The sequence below is a fragment of the Sciurus vulgaris genome (assembly GCF_902686455.1).
Source record: "Sciurus vulgaris genome assembly, chromosome: 7".
In the NCBI taxonomy this organism is placed as follows: domain Eukaryota; kingdom Metazoa; phylum Chordata; class Mammalia; order Rodentia; family Sciuridae; genus Sciurus; species Sciurus vulgaris.
This window is the reverse complement of record NC_136467.1, coordinates 138,448,207-138,474,059: the sequence shown is the minus strand read 5'-3', so window position 1 is coordinate 138,474,059 and position 25,853 is coordinate 138,448,207. Positions and strand designations below refer to the sequence as shown.

At 41.4% G+C, this 25,853-nt stretch overlaps 1 protein-coding gene across 2 annotated transcripts in view; it reads left to right on the top strand.

The window, feature by feature from the left end:
• F13A1 (coagulation factor XIII A chain) overlaps positions 1-25,853 on the top strand; it is a 167,871-nt gene that overhangs the window by 95,797 nt on the left and 46,221 nt on the right. For both annotated transcript variants that reach the window (XM_079147894.1, XM_079147895.1), the window contains exons 7-8: positions 3,716-3,890; positions 6,628-6,766. In XM_079147894.1, coding sequence (XP_079004020.1) covers positions 3,716-3,890; positions 6,628-6,766 — 314 coding nt within the window. The remainder of the gene's footprint in view (positions 1-3,715; positions 3,891-6,627; positions 6,767-25,853) is intronic.

The window sequence follows — 25,853 nt, the reverse complement described above, 5'->3', positions numbered from 1 at the left end:
GGGCTCTGCTCCTTCTTCCAAGATTCTGTTAAACACCTCACTGCAGAACCTACGCTCCTCAAAGGCGGCGTAGCCATTCCCAACGGGCGTTCTCCTGGCTTCTTATCATTTCTCCATTGTAACCCCAGAACTTCCACCTCTTCTGAGGTGTGGACCCTTTTCCTCCCGTTTCTCAACAAACGTTTCCACTATTCTGATTGGATAAGAAAAGGATCTGCATTTTTAATTCAGCTTATTTCTTTCCAGATTTTGAAAGATAAATGTTAAGTCTCAAGATTCTCTTGACTGGACTGGAGCTGTAGCTCAGTGGAAGAGCACTTGCCTAGCATGTGTGAGGCACTGGGTTTGATCCTCAGCACCACATCAAAATAAATAAAATATTTTTAAAAAGATTCTGTTGACTCACCAGTAAGGAATTGATGGGTCTGAGTGCTGCTGCCTGTCTGCTTCACTCCAAAATTCTTATTTTCTCTTGGCCCCAGGTTTTGAAGTTGATTGCATTATGCTTGTTATGCCACTGATGTTGCTGGTAGTAATTCAGTGGTAGTAGGGGGGTATTTTTTCAAATTTCCAATTCTGTAGGCATTACGGGAGGGCAATGTAGTGCAACCTTAATGAAACTGAATAATGCTTCTTGCCAACAGACCTTGGCTCACATGGTCTGCTTGACCATTGATGACCCAAAACCAAGCCATTTCATTCTGCCACTGGTCAAAGGCTGAGTTGATAATACAGTGTCATAATAGCCAACTGTGACATATCCTTGAAGGACCAGCATGCCCTGGAAGTGTCCCTCACATACATCCTGTTTGGGGAGAGAGAGATTACTTTAACCCTTTTCATCTGTCACTAAAGACTTACCTCATTCAGTATGTAAGCTTCTTAGAAATCAATGTCCTAATTAGAAAACAGTAGCTAATCTGGCCAAATGCTAATAAATGAAAGTTGTGATTTGTCTACCAACAGGGGAAAGCACTCAGCATTAACAATTAAAATATCTATAGAGAGGAGATCATTTTTTCTTACTCTTCCCCTTAGCTGATCGAGTTCAGCCTTGTTCTATAAATAGCTCTTATAATTTATGGCTATCTATTTGAAAATCAGTCATCAGAATAACAGTTTAGGAACTTTTACCTCTGGGATTCATAGATCCTATTCTGTTTCTCAGTGGTAAGAGGATGGTAATGTGAGCTCAAAGCTGACTCTACCTGCCTACAAAGACCAAACCACATCATAGTCTACCTTGGGCTTCACTGTAATATATACAGTTTTTTTTTTTTTTTTTTTTTCACTATTGGTTCATCTGCAAGAAGAATTACTGATCATGAATAGAGATAGAAAGGGGAGTGAAACCCTACTGAACCTCAGTCGTTTCATGGATTTATAGGCTAACGTCAAAGTTCACATCAAAAGCATGAGTTTAGAATTAGCTGAACAAGGTCTTTCAGAAACCACCAAAGAATATTTTTTTCCATGTTGAATACATTAACTGAGTAGTTACTAAAACATTTCTTCACCCAACTGACACCTGACCTGTCTGAACAGAGGAGAAAATAGTATGTTTAAATCAAATGGAATAGAAATTTTCTAGATAGCACTCTGCAAAAGGACCCTCCTTGGGAAAAGTCAGTTGGTGATAGATTAAACCTCACATTTAAGTGGAGGGTGTGTCCTTCACAGTAGAAGATGCTTGCACATTTAAGTGTTTTCTGTTAGTGTTTTCTATTCCATCTGATGTTACTTACTTACAAGATACCTATACAGAGGTCCCTCAACCTGCCATATTGTTTTAGAACTCCAAGAATTATTTGAACTCTGTCCTCTGTATGGATGGCCTTTTCTGACCAGCTCATATATCATCTCCTCTACTAAACCCTAACATCATCACTCTCCAAACCAACTGATTACTCCCTCTTTGGGTTCTACTCTACCTGTATGCTTTTTCTGTCTAAATACCAATAATCTTTAGTTTTTAGGAGACGGGTACTGGAGATTGAACTCAGGGACACTTGACCACTGAGTCACATCCTCGGCCCTATTTTGTATTTTATTTACAGGCAGGGTCTCACCAAATTTCTCAGCACCTTTATTTGCTGAGGATGGCTTTTGAACTTGCAATCCTCATGTGTCAGTCTCCCGAGCCACTGGGATTACAGGCATGTGCCACTGCACCCAGCAGTAATCTTTACTTTCATTTGATTGATTGCTTGTTCGTCTCTCCCCAGGCACCTGGTCTTATTATTTTCAATGTACAATGCATATATGCTTGTTGAATATATAAGTGATTATTGAACTACTATGAAGCACTGACTCTTTGCTAATACTTGTTGGAATTCAGAAAGACATAGATTGTATCTCTGTTCTCCATGAACTCAGGAGCCAATGAGAAAGACAGACTCCTCTACCACTAGATGCAGTAAGACAAGGAGAGAGGTCTGAGGAGGTGCTAAGGCTGCACTGTTAGTTGATGAGGCAGCAAACACATAAAAACTCACCATATTGCAATATCTCATAAATGATTTTCATAACCCAAATGCATAAGATACAAATCATATTTCACATTGTTTGCTGGAATCTTTTCAGCATAATCCAGACCTATGCTTCTCAAACTGATGTGCATATAAACCACCAGTGGATCCTGTTCAAATGCAGATTCTTGTTCGGTAGGTTTGTTCAGGGAGATTCTACATTTCTACTGAGCTCCCAGGGAATGTCAGAACTGCTGGTCCCCAGACCACACTTTGAGTAGCCAGGCTTTAAACATTGTCATGTCAATTATAAAAAATGTTGAAGTGGCACCCATTTTTAGAAAAACTCCCACTGCTCCACCTAGATTCGTCTTACTATAATTAAATGTGACGAAAGTCACATCAAAAGAGGTAGATTCCACAGAGCACAGAAATACTGGCAGGTTGCCTCACGACTTATTTCTGGGCTTTCTTTAGTTTTATGGTCTAAACACCAAAGGTCTTTGCTCATGCACTTGAGGTCTGCTGTTACTAGATGATCATAGTCTGAACGTGTAACAACATTTTCTGCAATATTCAACTTTGCTATTCCCCACATCAGTCTCCTCCATATCAAAAACATAACATCCTAGAAATTCCTTTTAACAAAACAATAAAACTTAAATCACTTTAAATAATCATAAGGAAAATGTTTCTTTAATTAAAAAAAAAAAAATCTCTGTAAGTCCCCCATGGGAATCTATTTTCTTATTAACCCACCATGGTTTTTGTGATGACATCTGGTAACTTTCAGTTCTTTACTCTGCCACTCATCAAACGTCAAAGCCCATTCATCAGTTCTGAGTTCTTCTTCCACCAACACAATATCCTCGTGACTATTTTTCTTTTCAGCTCTTCTTCCTCTGGTCATCCTCCAGTGCCATTCTAGCACAGACCAAGTTCCTTGTGTATAACTTCTCCTAATCATAGATAAGAAACTCTTCCTCTCTGTCCTTCAGCCCCACTCTACTATGATAACGTGCTGTGTAAGAGAGAGTCTTGGTTATTTGGTCTCCTTTTGCACATTTAGTTTTTACACCATTTTCTCTGGCCACATAATGGTGAATTAAACAGAACTGTTTCCATCATGCAGGACATAAAGAAGGCACTGGAAGCCTTAGATTGCCCAGTGCCGTAGTGCAGAGTGGACTCATTGGAATGACCTTTTTTTTTTTTTTTTTTTTTTAATCTCTCATGGCCTCATTTAGATTAATGCCAAAGATGATGAAGGTGTCCTTGTTGGATCATGGGACAATATCTATGCCTATGGCGTGCCCCCATCAGCCTGGACTGGAAGTGTGGACATTCTGTTGGAATACAAGAGTTCCAAGAATCCAGTCCGGTATGGCCAGTGCTGGGTTTTTGCTGGTGTTTTTAATACGTGTAAGTATCCAACTGAGTAAATTTTTTTCATGTAAAGGAAATTTTACTTGAAGACATTTTATCTGTAATCTGGCAAAGGGACTTAGCAGCCCTATAGAGCTGTTGGCTCTATAGAATTTATGGGTGAGTATTCTGGGATGTAGTCAATGCATAATTAAATTGTACTGGGCTAAATATGCTCATAGCTCTCTGACTGCAGAATCTTTGTGGAAAGAATGATGGACTATATCCTGCCTAATCCATCATTCAACACCCAAAGCCATGAAGGGTCACAGGGGCCAAATAAGGCTGTGGGGGAAAATAGGAACCATTTTCTTCCCAGAAACCATATCTTTAAAAGGTTAAAAAAATTTTAAATACTAAAATAATAATGATATATATATACACATATATTATTTATTTGTTATTGAAAAGTTGTGTAAATATGTTTATTTGCTTGCTAGTATATCATTGAGAAGTTTTGTAAGTATATCCACTTAATTTTAATCCCAGTTAGGACAAAGATTGTGGCAGGTGGTCTCATCACCATCTTTACACAAGAGTCTCAATGCCCCTGAGGAATTACATATCAGAAAGTAAATGAACAATCTTTACCTCCCTGGTTGCCTCTCCAGTGTTTAATCCACCCAACATCCAATCTATAGAGCAAAATAGATGGGAACAGAATTATTCTCTTTAGCCTTGTGCATCATTTTTCAATATGGCATTTGCCTCCCTTGGCCCAGAAAATGTTACAGTTAATTCAGTGAATATTTTAAAAAATACATTAATTTCAGTATGTTTTCATCACTGGTAATGATTTTCATTCACATGCCATTTCTACAGCCTTGGAGAAACATTATGCTCAAGTCAGAATGTCCTTCCTGCCTGCTCATTAATAAAGAATGTTTTACCTCGTTTTCATTTTTTAAATTAAAAAAAAAATAAAATAAAAGAGAGGCTGGAGGCTGGAGCAAGGTCATTTTTTAAAATGATTGTGAAAATCAACCTCTTTTGGTTCCAAGTTGTGACAGTCTGGTACTTAGTCAATGATCTAAGAAACTGGAAGTTTTGTTTTGCTTGTTTTGTTCTCTTGTGGCATCAACTGAATAAAAATATTTTCTTAACCTTTTGATGATAGCCAAGGGCTAAAGGAATATGTATTTCTTGGGAGCAGTAATAGCCAAAAGTATCAGTCTCTTAGAAGTGCTGGTCTTTCAAGTTCTAATTAGAAACTTGAACTTCATGGTGGTCTAAAGGTTGAAGGGGGTCTCCCTCTCTTAAAACTTGTAGGCCAAGACGATGAGAAGCTATCCAACACAGCCATTCCTGTGAAATGATTCTTGGAAAATAAAAAGGACCCAAGTCCTCCCTATGCAGGCATACTATTACTGTACTAGTTCAATTTGGGGGGCTTAGAAACTGATAAAATAGTGAGCATCTCCTCACCCATTCATGCTTTCTGTGTAAAAGGACTGTCACATCTGTGCAGAATACAGGCCTCAGGGACATTTGAACAAAATGCAGAAACACACTGCATAGAAGCCATAGTAAGAGTGAACCCAAAGAGGAAAATTGCAGGGAAGGGGAGCAGACTTTCTAGAACAAGTCTCATCCTGTGGTAATATGAATTAGTGATCAGCAACTCACATTAGAATCCACCAGAAATAGAATGAGAGGACCCATCATTTCATTGATGAGAACTTGGGTACATAGGGCTGCCAATCAACAGAGGAAGATGGCAGTCAGAAGCCAGGGATGACTGCCGTTGATGTTATTTGGCATGTTAAGATTTAGGCTTTCAAGGAAGGGGACACTTGCATCTCCACCAGACTCTGGTTTGGATTCCCAAGGTTGTTCTATTGAAGGAGGTGCAGAGCCTTTGTGTAAAAATTCTAAACTATTCTGAAGGAGAAAAAAAAAAAAAAAAAAAAAAAAGACAAGCCAAGTCATTAATCTTAAAATTGTCAGCTGAATTATTTTCAATGAGTCCTGATGTCTGGCGTCCTAGGAGCCAGGGAGGGCATTTGGATTAAGTTTAATCGATAGGTACATATGGCAAGAGATGCATCCAGGCAATTTATTATCTAACAATTAAAATGAATCTGTAGTGTCACTCTCCAATGAGTGTCACTGGTACAAACTCCAGCCAGAAAGAGCAAACCCCACTGAGGACCTGCTCTGTAAATTCCCAACTTCCTATTGCTTGTTGTTGTTGTTTTTTTTTTTTTTTTTTCATTATTGTTTTATTTCCAGAAACATGGTCCCATTAACTAAAGTAAACTAATATTTGATGACCCTATGATTAGAAACTAAACTATTAGAATCCTGTTATTGGGACTGTATTCTGATAGACTTCATTTAAAACCAGCTGAAATTCTAAAGGATCACATGTCTCTCTCTGACCCTCAGGGGGTTGGACACATCACCTTTCTTCAGTATGAAACATTTGGGAACATGTCCAAAGATTTTTTTTTATGTTGATAAAGCAAAAAGTCTCCCATGAAGAGAGATTTTTTAATTATGCATTCTTTCTTTAAAATTTTTTATTTGTTCTAATTAGTTATACATGACAGTAGAATGCATTTATGCTTTCTGATAAATCATACATGAATGAAGTAAAATTTCTCATTTTTCTGATTGTACATATTGCAGGACCACATCAGTCATGCAGTCATCTTGTACATGAGATACTGATGTCTGATTCACTCTACTACGCATTCTTTAAGTGTTGGCGATGTGTCTTCTTGTCTTGTAGTTTTGCGGTGCCTTGGAATTCCAGCAAGAGTCATTACCAACTATTTCTCAGCCCATGATAATGATGCCAATTTGCAAATGGACATCTTCCTGGAAGAAGATGGGAGTGTGAGTTCCAAACTCACCAAGGATTCTGTGTGGTGAGTTTGATTTACAAGGACCCTGGCCAATATCAAATTAGAGTAACATTACATACTTACCACAAGACAGACTCTGTCTAATGTTTCTTTCTCTTCTATTTTAAGAATCATTCAATACCCTAGGCAGAAATGTCTGATTGTCAAATATTTTTTTAGCTAATAAATTAGAAAAGTTACCAAACAAGCAGTTTGGGTTCCTTGCAATAAAAATGAATCATGCCTTATGGACAGCACCCACCTAAAAGGCCACAGCTTTAGCTGCTAAGTGAGCCCGAGCTGATTCCTCTCCACCTTAGATCATGAATACGGTGGATGATGGTGGGGGTTTGGAGCAGAACATTCTCTTCTGTAGTGCCCTATGAGTAATATGGCAAACATTTACTAAGCTCTTACTGTATACCAGTGTCTGTGTATGCATGACATTGTTGTAGTTGTTATTTAGATGAATGTGACAAGAGTGTATTTTGACATATTGTACATATGTGGAGTATAACTTATTCTAATTAGGATTCCATTCTTGTGGTTGTAGGTGGGTGTTGTTAATATCCTTATTTATAAATGAGGAAACTGAGGCCCAGAGAGGTTGCTCAAGGTCACACATCAGGAAAACCAGGAATAAAGTCCAAGTGCCTCTGACCTTTAGCCACAACCTATTTTTTACCTCTGCAAGTAGAGTCCTTCTTTGAATATAAAGATGGGATTCACCTTGACTGTATTCTCACTTTTCACCAAGAGACAGAAATGGGGGCAAAGCTAAAATTGCTTCCAAATACCAACCCCATGGTCCCTCCACTGCCCTGAACGGTTGCCTCACCAGCTGGTTCTCCCATCAGAAATGCAAAATCCCAAAGAAATTTCATTTTTCCTTGCGACCCCCTTCAGCACACTTGAAGGACGAGGTAAATCCTAGGAGTCCAAATTACCAGGATATTTAGGACCGTCTCTGGCAGGAAATTGAGATGTAACTTCAGCGGTTGCCAGGCATTGAGCTAGGTGGAATTTCCAAGCCAAAAATGTGTCTCTTGCAGTTGTTCTTTATAAGTAATAAAGTTAAAACACTGTCAGTTGTAAAAAGTATCCAAATGGGGACGGCAGGAAGTTATAAGCTCATTTTAAGAGAAATTAAAAGTTAGAAGCGGCTGCGCTCCCCCGTGTTGCAGGAATGGATCGCAGTTTCAGGAGCTGTATTAACTCGCCAGAACCCGTAAATGCTCATTTGAGAATGTTGAAAGAAGGAAATCGCTGAACGAGGAGCAAAGGCGCTGCTAGGAATAAAAAAATAGCACAGTTCATTTGAAGGGAATGAGCTGAGCCATGGTAAGCCGGAGAGCCCAGGCGAGACAAAGGCCCACCTCTGTAAATGGAAAAACAATTTAAAGAACCACTGAAGCCCCTGGAATTACGGTACAGCAGCCCTGTGTGTATACGGAGCGACAAAAACGGACCAAAATAGCTGCTCCCAAAGCCCACTGTGACCGTTGGAAATGGCCAAATGAGAATTATTGGGCATTCTCTGTTCTGTGTCTCTGCCTTACACACACACACACACACACACACACACACACACACACTGCCTTTGTAGCAACTGCACTTCCAAGCTATTTCTCTCTGCTCCTTGATCCAAACACCTCCATTATAAGTCTCCAGGGGGTCCCCCACCAAATAATCCAGCTCGCCCCTGAACAGAACAGAAACCAAATTGAAAAGCAGAGAGATCTTGTTCTTAGTAACCCTCTTATGCTTTCAACTCCCTGCTCCAAATTCTTTTCCTGTCCCCAGCATCCTTCCCTTGATCCTCCAGTGCCATCCTCAAATATCCCAGTCCCTTGGGTCTGCTTCCTGGCCTGAGACCCTGGTTCATCCTCTGCTGCCAACACTGGGTTCCTCTTCCCCACCCCGATCATTGGCTCATAGTGGGGTTTTGCCCAACGGTGACAGAGAGTCACACTGGCAATGGTTTATGCTAAGCCAGCCCAGGACACACCCAGACACCACGCACAGGGATTCGAGGGCTCAGTCAACAGCCTGGCTCTGCCACTGACCAGCTGTGTGACCTTGAGAAAAGAACAACCTCTCTGTCCCTTTCCTCCTCTAAAGTGGAGATGAGAAAATTCCCTACGTCACGCAGCACAGAACGAGTATAACAGGTGCCTAATGAATGTTAGCTATAATGACTGCCTTCATTATTAGTGGCACAGCTGGAAGGCAATATGCTGCCATCACCCAAGTACCTTGTAGTCAAAAAAAAAAAAAAAAGAGGGGTGGCCCAATGTCCTGAAATGCTGCTATTTCTGTCACTTTGGGGTAGTTTTTACAAAGGAGCAGAGCCAGGCACTGGTAGTGCATGCCTGTAATCCCAGCAGTTTGGGAGGCTGAGGCAGGAGGATCATGAGTTCCAAGTCAGCCTCAGTAATTTAGTGAGGCCCTAAGCAACTTAGCAAGACCCTGTCTCTAAATAAAATATAAAAAGGGGCTGGGAATGTTGCTCAGTGGTTAAGCTCCCCTGAGTTCAAACCCTGGTACCAGAAACAACAAAACCCAGAAATGCATAACTTCCCATTGCAAACACTGGTGCATGTTTGAAACTATAAGCATTCCAGGAAGCCAAGAGTAGGGCAAGGGCTCCCCTTGATCAAGGAGGCTGGTAGAGGCTCTCCCTGGACACATTGATCAGTTCATGGTCATCACAGTCACACCCCCAGGTCAAGCTCTGGGTTCAACCATTACCTGCTGTGTGGCTTGGAGAAAATGATTTCACCTCTCTGACCTTCAATTTCCTTGTCAATAGAATGAGGGTAATATTTGCAGTTACTGATTCCTACTGGGGTGGCTATAACAATTATTTGAGCTTATCCAGATGAAATATGTGAAATGTTCCAAAATCCAAAACTTTTTGATTACCATGAGTGGAAAATTTCACATTGACTTTACAAAGGGGTCGCAGTTCAAAGGACAGGTGCAATGAAAATGTGGCATAAAATTACCTTCACATCATGTATCCAAGAGGCACATGAAATGTAAATCAATTCTGTGTGTAGACACAGGCCCCAGGCCCCAAGATATCTCATTGTGTGTATGCAAACATTCCAAAGCTGCTAAGATCCTGAAGCACTTCTGGTCCCAGCGTTTCCGAGACAGTATACTCCACTCCTGCTGGTCATAGTGGTCGATGAGTGTCAGCTGCCATAGAGAAGCAGGGGCTTCCGGAGCAACAGGGCTGGCAAGCAAGAGAGGAGGCACAGCTTTGGGGCCAGCGTCTGGGCGGAGGTGATTTGCTGGGCATCAGCTGACCACCTGGAGATCAGCGTCCTGTAGGCTGGCGACATGCAGCCCAGTGAATTTCCCAGCAAGGGTCAAGGAGCTATTGGCCTCACTCAAGGTTCCTGGACTAACCTCCCTCAACAGACTCCAATCAGACAACCCCCCAGCCTCTCTTCTCCCCACCCTTAGTTGTGCATGGCGCCTGCTCTCGGTGGCTACCCCTCTCCTCTCTGCGTAGAGGAAACCATGGGAATGATCGCTCTGTCCCTCTCCCTCTGCCCCCCACCCCACTCCACGAGCTCTTCAACAGTTGGGCCCCACTGTAGCCCGCAGTTGTGATGAGTTAATTTGTCCAGTTAGGCCTCAGAGACCCAGGTCATCCTCTTCCCAGAACTCAGCCAAGTCAGCGTGCCAAAAACAGAAATAAGCCAGCAGGGACGTTCAGAGAGAGAGAAGAGAGGGAGCAAGCTCAGGAATGCAGGAATGGAGAGGGTGTGTTATCTCACTACACTCCAAAGTCAAGTGACCAAGTTTGGACTCCATCCCTTGTTGGAACTCTTGTCTTGTGATCTCAGACCGTAGAGGACAGACAGTTTATTGTCCTACTTCCTGGTTTTTCACCTCAGGTCCCTACATGGTGGGTACACCCTCATCCCACAGGGGCTACAATTGTGCAGGGTGGAGATTCTGTCAGTGCCAATAGAGGGACCCTCCTGGGGGCTTCTGAGCAGTCCAGGACAGGCTGGCAGCTGAAGAACCTTGGAAGGGCACAACTGGGCAGCGTAATTGGACCCCAAGGTGGTCAATGAATTTTCAAGTGGGTGAACACAAGGTAACATATCCCAGAAGAAGCCATTTAAGCTGCCTGTCCCCAGCACGCTGATGAGTTCTGAATCCTGTGTAACCCCTGGGGGAGGCATCTGTGAATCACTGTGGACAGTCTAATGAAGACGCTTGCCTAATGCTTTGCTGAAGTCCAAACAGTGAACGGGAATAAGGGCTCACTGAGGGGAGTCAGGGCTCATGCAGATGGGCAGGGGGACAGTGACAATGTCACCTCACCTTGGAAAGTCAGCTCATCCTATGAAGGTCACAGTGGGAACGGAAAGAGTTTTAAAGGCAGAGATGGTGGCATTTATTAGGGTCATGAAAGGTGTTTCAGTGTAAGGTTGTGTTCCTTCTCAGCAAGAGCATTGCCCTGTGGCCTTTGGCTGAGGTGGGTGTAGCCCGATTTGACGATTCGGGATGGAAAATTGTGCCCTCCTCTTGGCTTCTCCCCACCAGAATGCAGCCGTCATCGGGGAAGCAGTATCTGAGCTATCTCAGGTTGGTTTGTTTTGCCAGCATGTAAGAGTGCACAGGGCATAGAGCACGTCCTGAATACATGGTATTGGTGGGGAATTTCCGTAATGCCCGCTAAACTGAATAAATATCATTTCATCATCCAACAAACCCTGATTGGGCATTACTCATCCAAGTACCAGATGCAAAGAATTCAGAGAGAAATTAATCAGGGTCATTGCCCTGAAGAAGCTCCATCCAGGGTTTGTGGGGAGACAATCACATATAGAACATTCTATTAAAAATAGAAGGAGGGGGCTGGGGATATAGCTCAGTTGGTAGGGTGCTTGCCTCACATGCACAAGGCCTTGGGTTCGATCCCCAGCACCACAAGAAAATATATACATAAGTAGGGTTATTGTGTGAACTGTAAATCACGGAGACCCAGGAAAGGATTTCTACCCTAGGCCTGGGGAAACGAGGCTGCCTCATGGGAAAAGGACATGGCGTCAAAGCCATTTCCCCTCTGCTGTCTTCTGGCTGTGCTTTTCAAAGACAGAAAGCAAGTGCCCTTGGCCCACAGATGAAACCCAGGGTGTATCAGTAAAAGTTCAAGGGTAAAACGAAACAGCCAAACATTAATCTGCTCAAGGACCCGGCAGGCAGGAACCAGATTTCATCCAGAGTCGGCCGTGGTTGGTGAGTGCTAAACTCATCTCCCTCCATGATCCAGCCTTTGCAGCTTCTTCTCGAATCACAGCAAGAAGCCGCTGCTCTTTACTTCACCTGGAGAGGCAAATGCCCAGGCTGCACTCCCAGGAGGAGCAGATGGAGTTATAACTGTCGGGGGCTGGGGAGGGGTGGCTGCTCTCCAGACAGCACCAGCTCCCCTCTTTCCACCCTCTGGGCACTGTCCCAACCCAGGTTCTTGCCTCCTTAAGGCAAACCCAGCCCTCACTCTCTTAGTTTTAGAGGGTCCAACAATTGGCAGACTTCCAGAGTCCCTCTTGGACCAACAACTTCCCTTCCCTCTGACCCTGTGACTCCCACCTGTCCAGATTGGAAGCCCTCCTTCACACGTCCCTTTCATCCCGCTCACATCAGCAGAGGACAGTGGGGCTCCAGTTTGGAACAGTCCACTTGTGGATTTCAACCTTACGATGTGTGAAAGTCCTATGCGTTCATTAGAACCCACCCTTCAAATTTTGAATTCAGATCTTTTCCAGGGCTAGCGACACATGGTCTGATCCTCACTAGTGATGCTGGCCAATAGCAGCGAGTCACAGCTCCCCGTCAGCCCTGGGGCACAGAGGAACACCAACATTCTATAGTGTGCCATGTAACTAGGTCAGTAAGCTCAGTAGGTTAGGTGGAGGCAACGGATTTTCCACTTGGAATATTTTCAGCTCTCAATGGGCTTATCCAGACCTAACACATTGTAAGTTCAGGAGCATGCAGTGAGTGGTCCTCCCAGGAAAATAGAATTCCACATGAGGTGGGTGGAAGCAGCTCTGTCCATGCAGAGGGACGTAGAGAACAGAAGCTGAGCACACAGGTGAACCCAAGGCCCACAGCTGACCCGTCTGCTTCATAAAGTCAAGCTAAACAATTGGCAGATGGCAAGAATAGTCCAGTTTGGAGGGGTTACACATCTTATGTTGTATTAAAAATCATTGCAAACAGCAGGCTGTGGTGGAGCACACCCATAACCCCAGTGGCTCGGGAGGCTGAGGCAGGAGGATTGCAAGTTTGAAGCCAGCCTCAGCAACTCAGCAAGGCCCTAAAGCAACTTGGTGAGACACTGTCTCAAAATAAAAAACACAAAGGGCTGGGCATGTGGCTCAGTGGTTAAGCACCACTGGGTTCAATCCTAGTAACCTCCCACCCCCCAAAAAAAATTGCAAAATCTGCGAGTGTTTAAAGAATTCTTTATTTCCTGCATTGTAGGTCTGGTTAAAGTGTCCTTTTGATTTAATTTTTTAAATAATCATAAAATAGCTAATTTGTATTTATCACTTTCAGCTCAAAATGGCAACAATCTAAGAATTAGTCAAGTGTTCCAAGTAGAAATGAATCAAAAGTTTTATTTTGTTTTTCTTCTCTCTCTCTCCATTTTATAAGGCAGCACCTAATTAGCTTGGTGCCCTGGGGCTAGTTGCTCAACTTCTCTGAGCCTTAATTTTCTCATATACGAATTTCAGAGTTTGGTCTTAATAAGCTATAGGGTCCTTCTCAGCTCCCCCCAAGACTTTTTTTTTAAATAAATTGCACTGTCCTTCCAGCCAGACCTTTCTTCCAGTTTCTGCCACTTGCTTTGAATGAGGACCAGCATGCTCATCTGCAGGTAACCAGCCTGTGATCTGCTCACTTACCTATAGGTGCTGCTTTGTAGGTTGACTTCACATCAGCTCTCCTGGAAGAAAAGAAACAAGAATTAAAGGCCACACAATAGATTTCTATAATTTGTTGACTAACCCCAGTGCATCTGGTTCTAAAATAAGGAATCAAAACATCCTTCAATAATTTTTGGAAAGTGTACAGCTATGTTTGTTTTGTTTTTAATTCAAATGTGAAAACCTGGACTGCAATGGTTAGTATTAATTTTAAACAAAGCTCTTTCAAGGCAAATTGCAGGGAAGAAATTAACCAGCATTCACACCTGGGAGCTAGCCTGCCTGTGCGTCTGCCATGCACCCCAACCATGGTTTACACAGTGTAGGTACATTTTTAAAATTAAGATCATTCCATCTTGACATCAATTGAGATGCTCTGTATAGTCCAACTAGTTGGACTTTTAATATTGTTAAATTATCTTATGTTAATCACTACCTGTGAAAAGTAGAATCATCTGAAAATGAATTCCAAATAAAATAGTATAGAACAAAAATGCTAAGTATAGCCCAAACTGCTCAAAGATGCTTGAGGATTTGTAAAATCATCCAACAACCCAGCCAAGCTACTAACTCTGAATTGCTACCAGTGATGTTTGTTTCCCATCATTATCTTGCTAACCGCGTTTTTGACCAACTCATTTTTTATGAAAATCATCTGGGAGCTAGGCCATGAGATCTGTCTTTTGAAAACTAGGAATGTACCCTGAACACATACCAGTATGTTAAAAGAGAATTTAAAAAGTTATTTGCCATCTTCAAAGAGTAAAAAGTAGCTCACATACGTGAATTTCTTTGCATCAGGCCCTGATCTCAGTGGTGACATGTTCAATTCATTTATTCTTTTTAACAGCCTTTCCTGGTAATTACTATTTGTTGTCCTCATTTGTACAAGAGGCAACTGAGACACAGAAATTAACCAAGGCCCCAGTCAGGAAGGCACAGAAGCTGTGTTACAAACCCAAAGCGCTGATGCTGAGCCCATTCTTTGTTTTTTTTTTTTTTTTTTTTTTTTTTTTTGAGAACGTTTATTAATTTATTTAAAAAATAAACCTATCATGTTATCATGAATAAAATAATATTCAAAGACAGAAATAATAGTAAGTAAGAAGAGTGGCACTGTTTTATGTTAATGCCTGGCAAGAGAGCAGAGCTAGATTCTCTTATCTGCTTTTGCATTTTAGCCTGCTCTTACATCACATATTTCTCAATCTCTAGGAAACTCAAATAAGAAAAAATAAAAGGAAAAGGGAAAGTAATATTTTAGACAGTATCCTTATTGACAAGCAACTCGTATACTGCAAAATTCACTCTTTTAAATAACCAAATTCAGAAGTTTTTAATATCTTCACAGTGTTGTGCAGCCCTCATTATCTAATTCCAAAATATTTAATCACCCAAAAAAGTAACTCCATACCCATTAGCAGTAGTCCCCTTCTCGAAACCCAGGACAACCGCTGGCCTACTTCTGCTGTCCACGGATTTGCCTGTCATGAGCATCCCATGTGGATGGACTTGTACAGCCTGTGACCTGCGTGTCCAGCTTCTTTCACTTAGCATGATTACATGCTCATTCATGCTCTAGCATGTGAGTACTTCACTCCTTTTTATTGATGAATAATATTTCAGTGTAGGGATAAACCACCTTCTATTTATGGCTTTATCTGTTGTACTTTGGATGGTTTCCGCCTTTTGCCTATTGTGAATAAGGCTGCTAGGAACAGTCATGTAAAAGTTTTTATGTGAACATATGTTTTTCATTCTCTGGGATACACATAGAGGTAGAACTTCTTGGTCATATGGAAACTCTTTGCTTAAGTTTTTGAAGAATTGAGAATTTGGTTTCTGAAACAGCTACACTCTCTCACATTCGCAAAAAGTACATGGTAGTTCCAACTTCACCTTCTTGACAATACTTTTATTTCCTTTTTTTCTTCTTTATTTTAGCCATCCTAATGGAGATGAGATGATCTTTCATCGTGGGTTTATTTGCATTTACCAAATGACTGAAGATATGGGATGTTTTCTTGTGTTTTTGTTGGCCATTTAAATATCCTCTTTGGCAAAATGGATATTCAAATCCATGACCCATTATAAACTATTTATGTGTCTTGTTGCTTTGTAGCTATTCTTTACATATTCTGGATACAAGTCCGTATCCAGATGTATTAATGATGTGATGTATTAATGTTTTCTCCTATCTTTGGATTGTCTTTCCACTTTCTTTTGGTGCCCTTTAAAGCATTGAAGATTTTAATTTTTGTCAAATCCAATTTTTCTATTTTTTTCTTTGGTTGCTTTTATTTTGGGTGTTATAGATAAGAAACTATTACCTACTCCAAGGTCACAAAGATTTGCTCCTCTGTTTTCTTCTAAAAGTTTTCCAGTTTTAGATCTTATATCTTGGCCTTGGATCAGTTCTGAGTTAACTTTCATATATAGTGCAAAGTAAAAATAGAAGTAAAGAAAGAAGAGAATAAGAGAGACTAAAATCATCTTATTGATGATCCAGCATGGAGTGAAATACCTTTCTCATGTCATTTTCGACTTTCAACATTTTGGCTATGCTGTATCTAGGTGAAGATCTGTTTGAGTTTATCCTACTTAGAGTTTCTGAACTTCTTTAATGTATATAATAATGTCTTACATTGAACTTAGAAAGTTTCTAGCCATTATTTTTTAAATATTCTTTCTGCTACTTGATATGTTCTCTTTCTGGGACTCTCATTTTGAGTATATTGGTACCCTCACTATAGCTCATGTGTCTCTGGGGATTGGCTCAAAAAGAATTTCTTTTACTGAACATTATGCTTGTAAGATTCATCCATCCATGCTGTGTTGTATAGTAATCATTCATTTTCATTGCTGATCCATTGTGTGAACATAACACAATTTATGGATAATTGTTTCTGGTAGTGACTGGCAAGAGATAGGAGTGGACTTCTGAGTTGCTGGTTCTGGGTTTTGATTGTGTAGGTGGCTACAAAGTACACTCAGGTTTGAACTTCTCCTGTATGTGTATTATAGCTCATTACAAAGTTTACTTCAAAAGAAAGGTGCTCAGAACTTCAAATTAGACACCATGAGGAAAAGTGAAGCATCCAGATCAAGGGTCAACCAACCACAGCCCATAGGCCAAGTCCGGTTTTTATTTGCAAATGAAGAGTTATCAGAAGATTAAAAAAAAAAAGATATTTCTATTTTTTTCATCAATATTCTGTATTTGGTGCGGCATCATCCTGATGATTTCCCTTAGTTCTTTGAACATGTATATAATAGATGATTTAAAATCTTTGCTAGAAAATCCAATATTTTGGCTTCCTTAGCCACTATGTATCTTGATTGCTTTTTCTTTTCTGTTTATGGGATAAACTTTCCCATCGTGTGTGTGTGTGTGTGTGTGTGTGTGTGTGTGTGTCTGGTAATTTTTGTTGAAAACTGAACATTTTAGATAATACAATGTGGCAATTCTTAAAATCAGATTTCCTGCTCCTGGCTTGTTACTGATATTTATCGTTCTGGGTGCTGCTACTATTGGTTTACTTCATGACCTTCCTGGACTAATTCTGTAAAGTCTATATTTTTTGTCACTTATGGTGAAAAGTCTATGCTGAGTAACCTATTGGTCAGCTAACAATTGCGCAGAGATTTTCTGAGGTAACTTCAGCCCCGATCTTCGCCGTGGCGCTCCTGTGTGTGTGGTAGGAAACGCGGTGCCCACGGGCAGCTTGTGCTTCTTCAGGACCCTTCACTTCCTGCTTGAACTGAGCCTCAGGTCAACAAGAGATATAAGATGAGGACCTCCTCAGGTTTTCTCGAGCATGATTGTACCCCTGCACACGTAGGTGGCCATCTAGATTCTCAGGAATGTGCCGGAATCCTCAGGGTCCCCCTTGAACATCTTGCTCCCTATCTTTTCTAAGTTTGACCTATTGTTTATAAGTAGGAGTATGGTCTAAAATAATGACAAAAAGTTTATCTTGTATAGTAAATACATGAATCAGCAACATTGTTGTTTATTATCAAGTATTATGTATTGTACATAATTATACCTGCTATGCTTTTATAAGACTGGCAGCACCACAGGTTGGTTTGTGCCATCATTACACAAACACAGGAGAAACACATCATCCTATGGCACTATGATCGCTTCACCATCACTAAGTGATAGGAATTTTTCTGTCCCATTCTAATCTTACATCATCACCACCACACATAAAGTCCATCATTGACCAGAACAGCAATATTTGGCACTTGACTGCACATACACTTTTATGTCTCTATTTTTTCTCTATATCATGGGGTATTGTATTGATCTTTTAGGAATTGTGTGTGGATTATCTATGATTTCATTTTGTATGACATTGGGATGTTACAAAATTTGTCTTAAAAAAATCTAGAATCGTTCTTTGAAGGTTGAAAATTTCTGTACTAGACATCTCTCCTGTTCCATCGTCCACCTACCCTTACTTTTACTGCCAGAATATCTGCACAGTCTCTGTGACCCTATTCTGCTCATGTTCACTTGAGAGTGGACAGAGAGGGAGTTCAAGTGGCAAGAAGTCAGAGGTCCATACAAGCACTTCTTAGAAAATTAGGCAGAAAGGAAAGAAACTGAGAATTATCTAGTAAACCACATAGGAAAGACTGGTATTTTCATAATAAGAAAATATCACTTGTTAATTGTAAATTATGCCTAAGGAGATCCATCATACACCCATTCAAAGGTTACTAAAACACTTAGAAGCTAATAAAATATGTACCACCTAGGCTAATTTGTTTTGCTGACTAATAAGACATCTAAAAATCTTCATGAAAAAAAGTGCCATTAACTTTAGACTATCATATTCATAAACATCTTTATAATGCCCAACAGTGAGTTTTATACCTATTGAGTCTGTTAGCTGGGTTTAAAAAAATCCTCTCCCATAATTATGGAAAAACTTAGAATTCATTGTAGAAAGTGTTTCATAAATTAGAGTTATACAAATATCCTTGAAATCCAATCTTGTCTTCATTTTTAGTCAGAGTATCACTTCCTGACTTACTATACCAGAAGAGAGAGGTAACATGAATGGAGGTCTCATTTTCCAAGTGAATCCGCAGTGGGGACCCAGCTGGGCTCAGCCAGGGCCTTCTGCTCACCAGGAAAGGCAAACACCACTCATGTGAATGGGTGGCATTTACTGTCATGAGCATTTCTGGATTTTTGTTTGTTTTGCTCTTGTTTGTGGGGTTGGTTTATTATTTCTTTGTGTGTTTATGCCAAATTTCAATTTTCTGGCAATTTTTTTAAAAAACGTCAAAGAAGGGAAAACAATAATGGGGTGGGGTAGAAGTAACAAGCATAATCATTCCATAATTTTCTAAAAACTGGCATTTGTAAAATCCTCTTACTAAATAGTCAAGGCACCTGTACCTGAAAGATTCAGAAGAGTTGAACAGTTGTGCTGTCAGAACTGAGGAAAGACATGCTCCCAGGAGAATTTGTCAATGGAAACTGTGAGGTACCATTTTACTGTACATGTGATTGAGTACACCTGGGCTGTTACGCCCTGGTTGGACTAAATCAGCGTTTGGAGGCCAGCATCCTTTCTGATTGTCTACAGCATCCAAGTGGCGATCCATGCCAGTAGTTAATGATTTTTAAAGATTTTTATTTTAACAGACTGCATTTTGATTCATTGTACACAAATGGGATACAACTCTTCATTTCTATGGTTGTACACAATGTAGATTCACACCATTCATGTAATCATATGTGTACATAGGGTAATAATGTCTGTCTCAGTCCACTATCTTTCCTTCCTCTACCCGCTTCCTCCCCATTTGCCTCTACACAATCCAAAGTTCCCCCATTCTTCTCTTACTCCCCATCATTCACTTATCAGAGAAAACATTCAGCCTTTGTTTTTTTGGAATTGGCTTATTTCACTTAGCATGATATTCTCCAACTCCATCCATTTACCAGCAGATTCCATAATTTTATTCTTCTTTACGGCTGAGTAGTATTCCCTTGTGTGTGTGTGTGTGTGTGTGTGTGTGTGTATGTGTGTAAAATCCACAGTTTCTTTATCCATTCATAAATTGAAGGGCATCTAGGTTGGTTCCACAATCTATCTATTGTGAATTGAGTGACTATAAATATTGATGTGGCTGCTTTACTGTAGTGTGCTGATTTTAAGTCCTTTGGGTATAAACCAAGGAGTGGGATAGCTGAGTCAAATGGTGGGTCCATTCCAAGTTTTCTCAGGAGTCTTCATACTGCTTTTTCAGAGTGGTCTGCACCCTTCCGCATTCCCACCAGCAACAGAAGATATACAATCAATCAACAAATATATGAAAATATGTTCAATGTCTCTAGCAAGTAGAGAAATGCAAATGAAAACTAAGATTTCATCTCACTCCAATCAGAATGCCTCTCTTCTCTTACTAATTCCTTTCTGTCATCCTGCTTCATTTTATTTCCTGAGAAGTTTTTCCTCCACCTCTGGTTTCATGTCCGTTTTGCAGTGGCATCTTGACTGTGGATCCACCTCACGGTTCCCACTTTCTTCCACCAGCTCTCACCCCATTTCTTCCCCACTGCCACTGGGATGGCCAGAGTTTCACAATCCCAAGGTGTGAAGTCCTTGTTACCAATATGCTTTCCTGTATTAGGAGTTTCTCGGCAGAACCAGAGAGGCAGTCCATCCGCCCCAATACGCAAATAATTTGCGAGATATCCAAGTGCCTGTCTTCTCGCCCCTACCATTTTTGCAATTAAAGCTTTCAAAGACTTGGTTTGCACTTGACGTGGGTCCAAGATGTCTCCTGCAGGGATTTCCCCCTCTGATTTGTGCTCTCCCTTGAGCCCTTAGAAAGCTACACCAACAAAATTACAAGCCTGCATCGCTTTCTTTCTTTTTAAGGACTCTTTTTCTCTGAAACCTTTCTGGACAGATTGTAAATGAGATGTCCCTGTGGAGTGTTTAAGCAGTGAGCCAAGTTAGAGGCAGAAAGGACTCCTTGCTTTGAACACGTAGCACAGAAGCCCTGAAGCCTGTGCTGGTCTTAGCTGCTGTTCCCATCCAGCTCTCCTCTGTCACGTGGGCTCCTGAACCTGGGAATGGGACCCAGCCACTGTCAGGACCAGAGAAGACTTTAAACTGTGCTTCTCTTCTTCTGATAAAAGTAGCCTTCTTGGACTGGGGAGATAGCTAGGTCGGTAGAGTGCTTGCCTCACACGCACATGGCCCTGGGTTCAATCCCCAGCACCACAAAAAAAAAAAAAAAAAAAAAAAGTAGTCCTCTTAATGTTTTGAGGGGATCATAATACATGTTTATTATACAGTTTTCAAACATTGCAATAAAAAGTAAGAATCATCTACTTTCTAACTACTCTGAACATTTGTAATATTTTGTTAAATATTCTTTTATGTGTCTCTTTGTAGGCTACATGCATGTTTGTGCTACATAGCAAAGTGCCTCCAATTTAGCAGCTTAAATCAACACAGATTCTTATCAGTTTCTGTGGGTCAGAGGTTTGGATACAGGTTGGATGGGTCTTTTGTTCGGGGCCATAGTGTAATTAAAGTGTTCTCTGGGACTGACTACTGTCCTGTCCGATGCTCAGCGTCCTCTCCCAACCTCATTTGGATTCTTGCCAAAGTCAGTTCTTTGCAGCTGCAGAACCTGTGGAAGTTTTCACCTTCTTCCATTCAGTAGGGGAGTGTCTTTGCTATTTCCATCCCTGACCTCTCTGTCTTTGACCTGAAGAACCAGATTTTAAGGGATCATCTACTTAGGCAAGGCTCACCCTGATAATCTCCCTTTTAAGTAACTCAGACTCAACAGATCAGCAACCTTAATTTAAAATCCTACATGGCATGTAAGGAAGCAATCAGAGGAGTGATCCTCCATCCTATTCATAGAGTTTGCTTGCTCTCAAGGGAGTCACACAAGGGTAATAGGAGTCACTTAAGCTTCACCTTTCACACGTCTATGCATATAAGGGACACAGTGTACATGGTTTTCTGTGATGTGATTTTGATAAATAATTACGCCATGGCCATCTTTCCTGGCTAATAGATACAGATCTGCATGTGATGGGCAAACAGCATTCTAGTTTAGGTTTCAAAATGCTTAATCACGTAGTAGACAATCAGGTGGTTCCCAGTTCTTCCTTCTTATGAATTATGCTAGGATAAACACTTTCAGGGACTTGTCTTTGCATTTGTGTGATGGATTCCTATGTGAAAATTCAAAGCAACTGGGTTTATCAAATCAAAAGATAAACTGACACAATGCTGGGACGCCCCGTGTGGAGTCCCCTAGCTGGGCATGGTGCTGTTTTTCCAGGGAAGTGAAAGTTCTCTGGGTCCTTTGTACCAATACTGCTGATTTATTGGCATCCTTGGAAAGAGTTTTTAAAATTACTAGCTGTCACTGCACAAAACATACAGGAAGTAACAAAAAGCAGATATGTCTTCACTTGTCACCTCTATCATTCCCCCCATAAAAAAGTTTTCATTTTAATCAGACAGCACTCAATGAAATGAGACTTTTATTTTCATCTTAATTTCTTCTAATTCAAAAGAAATGATAAGAAAGCTAGCTCAGTATGGAGGCTTATAATTTTTTAACAGTAAAGCGACATGGCATGTTTGACTTGAGAATAGAAATTCAGGTTTCAAATGAAGGCTCTAAGAAAACATGAAACTTTGAATCTTAAAATCAAGAAAACAAAGGTTTGGTGACATCTGTCTTGCGAGGAGTGTCCTCGCAGGTCCTTGAACCCACACAGTCATCCCGCTGACTGTGCTTCACTCCACGGTGCTTTCTTTTCCTGTGCTTTCACGTTCGGTTACCTGAGGTCAACCAGGGTCTGAAAATATTACATGGAAAATTCCAGAAACAAACAATTTGTGCTTTTAAATTGCTTGCCAAATTACATAATTGAAATTGCATGATTTTTAAATCGTAAGTATGAAATCTCACACCATCCTGCTTCATCTCACCCCAGACACAAACCATCCCTTTGTCCAGCGTATCCGTATTGTATATGCTACCTGCCTGGTCGCCACTTAGTAGTCACCTTGGGCTAACATATCAACTGCGGTGGTATCATAGTGCTTGTGTTCAAGTAACCCCTTGTACAAGGGGTGAAGAGAAAGCAATGACCACATTCCTTACCACACATTTAATTACAGTGTATCTTTATAATTGTTCTATTCTACTATTCATTGTTATGGTTAACAGTTCCTAATTTATAAATTAAACCTTATCATTGTGTGTTTAACAAAATACATAGTCTATAGATAGAATTTGGTACTATCTGTGATTTGAGGCATCCACTGTGGTCTTGGAATGTGTCCCCTGTGGGTTAGGGGGATGACTCTATTTAGCATCTCCTTTGGGAAGGTCCATCACCAGTGCTGAGGATGAATGAGGGTGTAACTAAGACAAACCAGCCTCAAAAGTGGATTCATGCCCTCTGCAATGCATGATAGAAATGGCAAGATGAAAACCGAAAGACTACTATTGATCTAGAAAAGGAGGTGTTCAGAAACCAGCCCATATTTCCTAACCTGGAGTAAATGAAATTAAGAAATATCTATACAGGAGAAATAAGTTTTTTAGGTCTATTGCACAACATGGTGATTATAGTTAGTAAAAACAAATTATATATTTCAAAATTGCTATGAGAGTATATTCAAATATTCTTACCACAAAAAATAGTGAGGTGCTAGATATGTTAATTAGCTTGATGTAATCCTTCCAAAGAGTGTGTGTATCAAATATATCAGTGTCCCACAAATATATTAAACTTTTTATTATTTATTATATTTATTAGTCAATTAATTTTTTTAATGCTAAAGAATTTAGCATTAAAATTTAGCAGGTCAAAGGGAACTGACATTATACGGAAGCTTAATTCCTCAGAAACATGTTCACACATTTGCATCAAAAATGATCAATATCTGATAACAAGGGATAATTTTTCCCTTTCCACAAAGGGTCTCTATAAATCATGTAAATGTTTTAAAACAAACAAAACCAAAGTTTAAATGTCTGTAAATGATGGCTCCTTTCATGGGAGAACTTGGGATATAGACCAGCCTGTGCACTCAAAGTTATGTCTGCCAGAAGTAAATCCCGGTGGCATTTCCCCCAGCCCTCCCGGAGCAGAGAATACTGCACAGTGCGAGATGCAGCAGCAGCTCTGCTGGTGGCCAGCCTGGGAGCTGAGCCTCTGGCTTGCCACCTGTGGATGCAGCCCAGCCCCACCGGAAGCTGCCTCTTCTATTCCACCTCACCCAGTGCCTGCAAGTGCCTGATCCTAGTATAAAACTCTCTGATCCTCCACACAGAGATAAGTTCTCAGTCGTAACTGAAACTGGAAGGGAATTCTCATGTAACTAATGAGATGTCATAGTGAGCAAAGAGGAAAAAATCTTTCTCCAGTTCTGGTCATTTGAAAAGAAATATTATCTTCAATGAAAAGTCTTTACCTGAGATCTGAAGTGCAAAGCATATTTATCTTGTTTCAGGCTCTCCTTGCCAAGGAGATTTGAATTTAAATAAGGACACTCTGGAGCCTATTAATCTAAAGTGATGGGGTAGCAGAGAAAGCCTGGGCGTTCGCACACGAGGACCGCAGAGGAAGCAGGGCGGAGTCCACAGGGAGTGCAGATGTCTGACTGCTGTTTTCCTCTGGCTCCCTCTGCGGGACGGGGCAACCTTTGCCGTTCTGGAGGGAGGCTAGCACAGGCGTTATTTAACATGCAAACTTCCCTCCAGCTTCGGAGCAGAGACAGAGTGTGCTCAGGTGGCAACCAGCCTCCTGCTCCTGCTTAGAGACCTCCACCCTGTCCCTGCTCACCTGCACCTCTCTCCTGCCCAACGGACCCCACCTTGCTTCCCACACCTGTTGGGGGGATGCCCCTGGCCTCATCCTCTGGCACCCTTGACATTTGAGCCTCTTTATTCCCACTGCCCACTACCGGTTCTTTCCTAATTTAAATAATCAAAACGTCCTTTTGCACCTTCCCTCACCTGTCTGTCCTCCTTCTCTTCACAGCTTAGATCTCTTCAGGGAAGAATCTGCACTGCCTCTTGCTCCCTCCCTCCCTGACTGGCTTTAGCCACACCTTTTACCACCCATAAGGACCCCGAGTGACTTACTCCTTGTTAAAGCCAGTGTCGCCTAGTAGGTGCAGAAGACCCTCTTGGGTCTCATCTCCTGGATTTCCCACAGGCACACCAAGTTCAGTGTTTCCAAAACTGAGCTGGCCACCACCCCCCACCCTGCCCATTACTCCCAGCAGAAACCTTCTGCTCTTCCTTCTTTATTCAGACCCTTGGGGACAAAGCCATCACACTCCCTGGAGACACGCAAGTCTTCCTCAGCTCATCCAGGTCCCTCCTCCACTGCAGGCCTTCCCGATGGCTGTCCTCCCTCTCCATGGTGACAGCTGTCCTGTAACAAAAGCTTTCCTGGTCGATGGCAGACCACTGCAGCGTTTCAGGGTGGGAGGGCCTTGGGTGGAAGGAGTCACCTTGGTCTCCACTCTGACTTCTCTGTCCATCTTCCATAAGCACAGATTTGCAAACTTCACTCTCCTTCTTGAATTATTCCAATGACTTCTTAATACCAAAATATAAAGCACAACTATTAACTTGACATGAAAGTATCTCACAATCTTATCCTCACCTGTTGGATAGCTCAGAGGTTAAGAGCATAGAACCTGGAGCTCTACTATGAACTTGCTGTGTGATCTAAGACAAGGTTCTTAACTTCTCTGTGCTTCAACTTCTTCCCTTGTAAACTGGGGATAATTATAATGGAACTCATAGGGTGCAGGAACCATTGGATGTGTTGATCACACAAAGGTTTTGGAGCCACACCTGGCACATGGGAATGTTGGGTGTATTGGCTGCATGGACTGCCTGCCCACCCTCCCCTAGGGTCCCTCTTCTCCTGTCACACAGCATGCTCCATCTGCCAGCACACCGTTCCCCAAATGCACCCAGGTGGCAATTTCATGCTTTCACAACTTTGTTCCACTCCCTGTACCAGGTTGCTACATTCCCCTTTATTTTCTGGGACTTGGTGCAACTCTCACTTTGGGGAGGTCTTCCCTTAGGCCCCGAGACTGTTCCCCACTGAGACC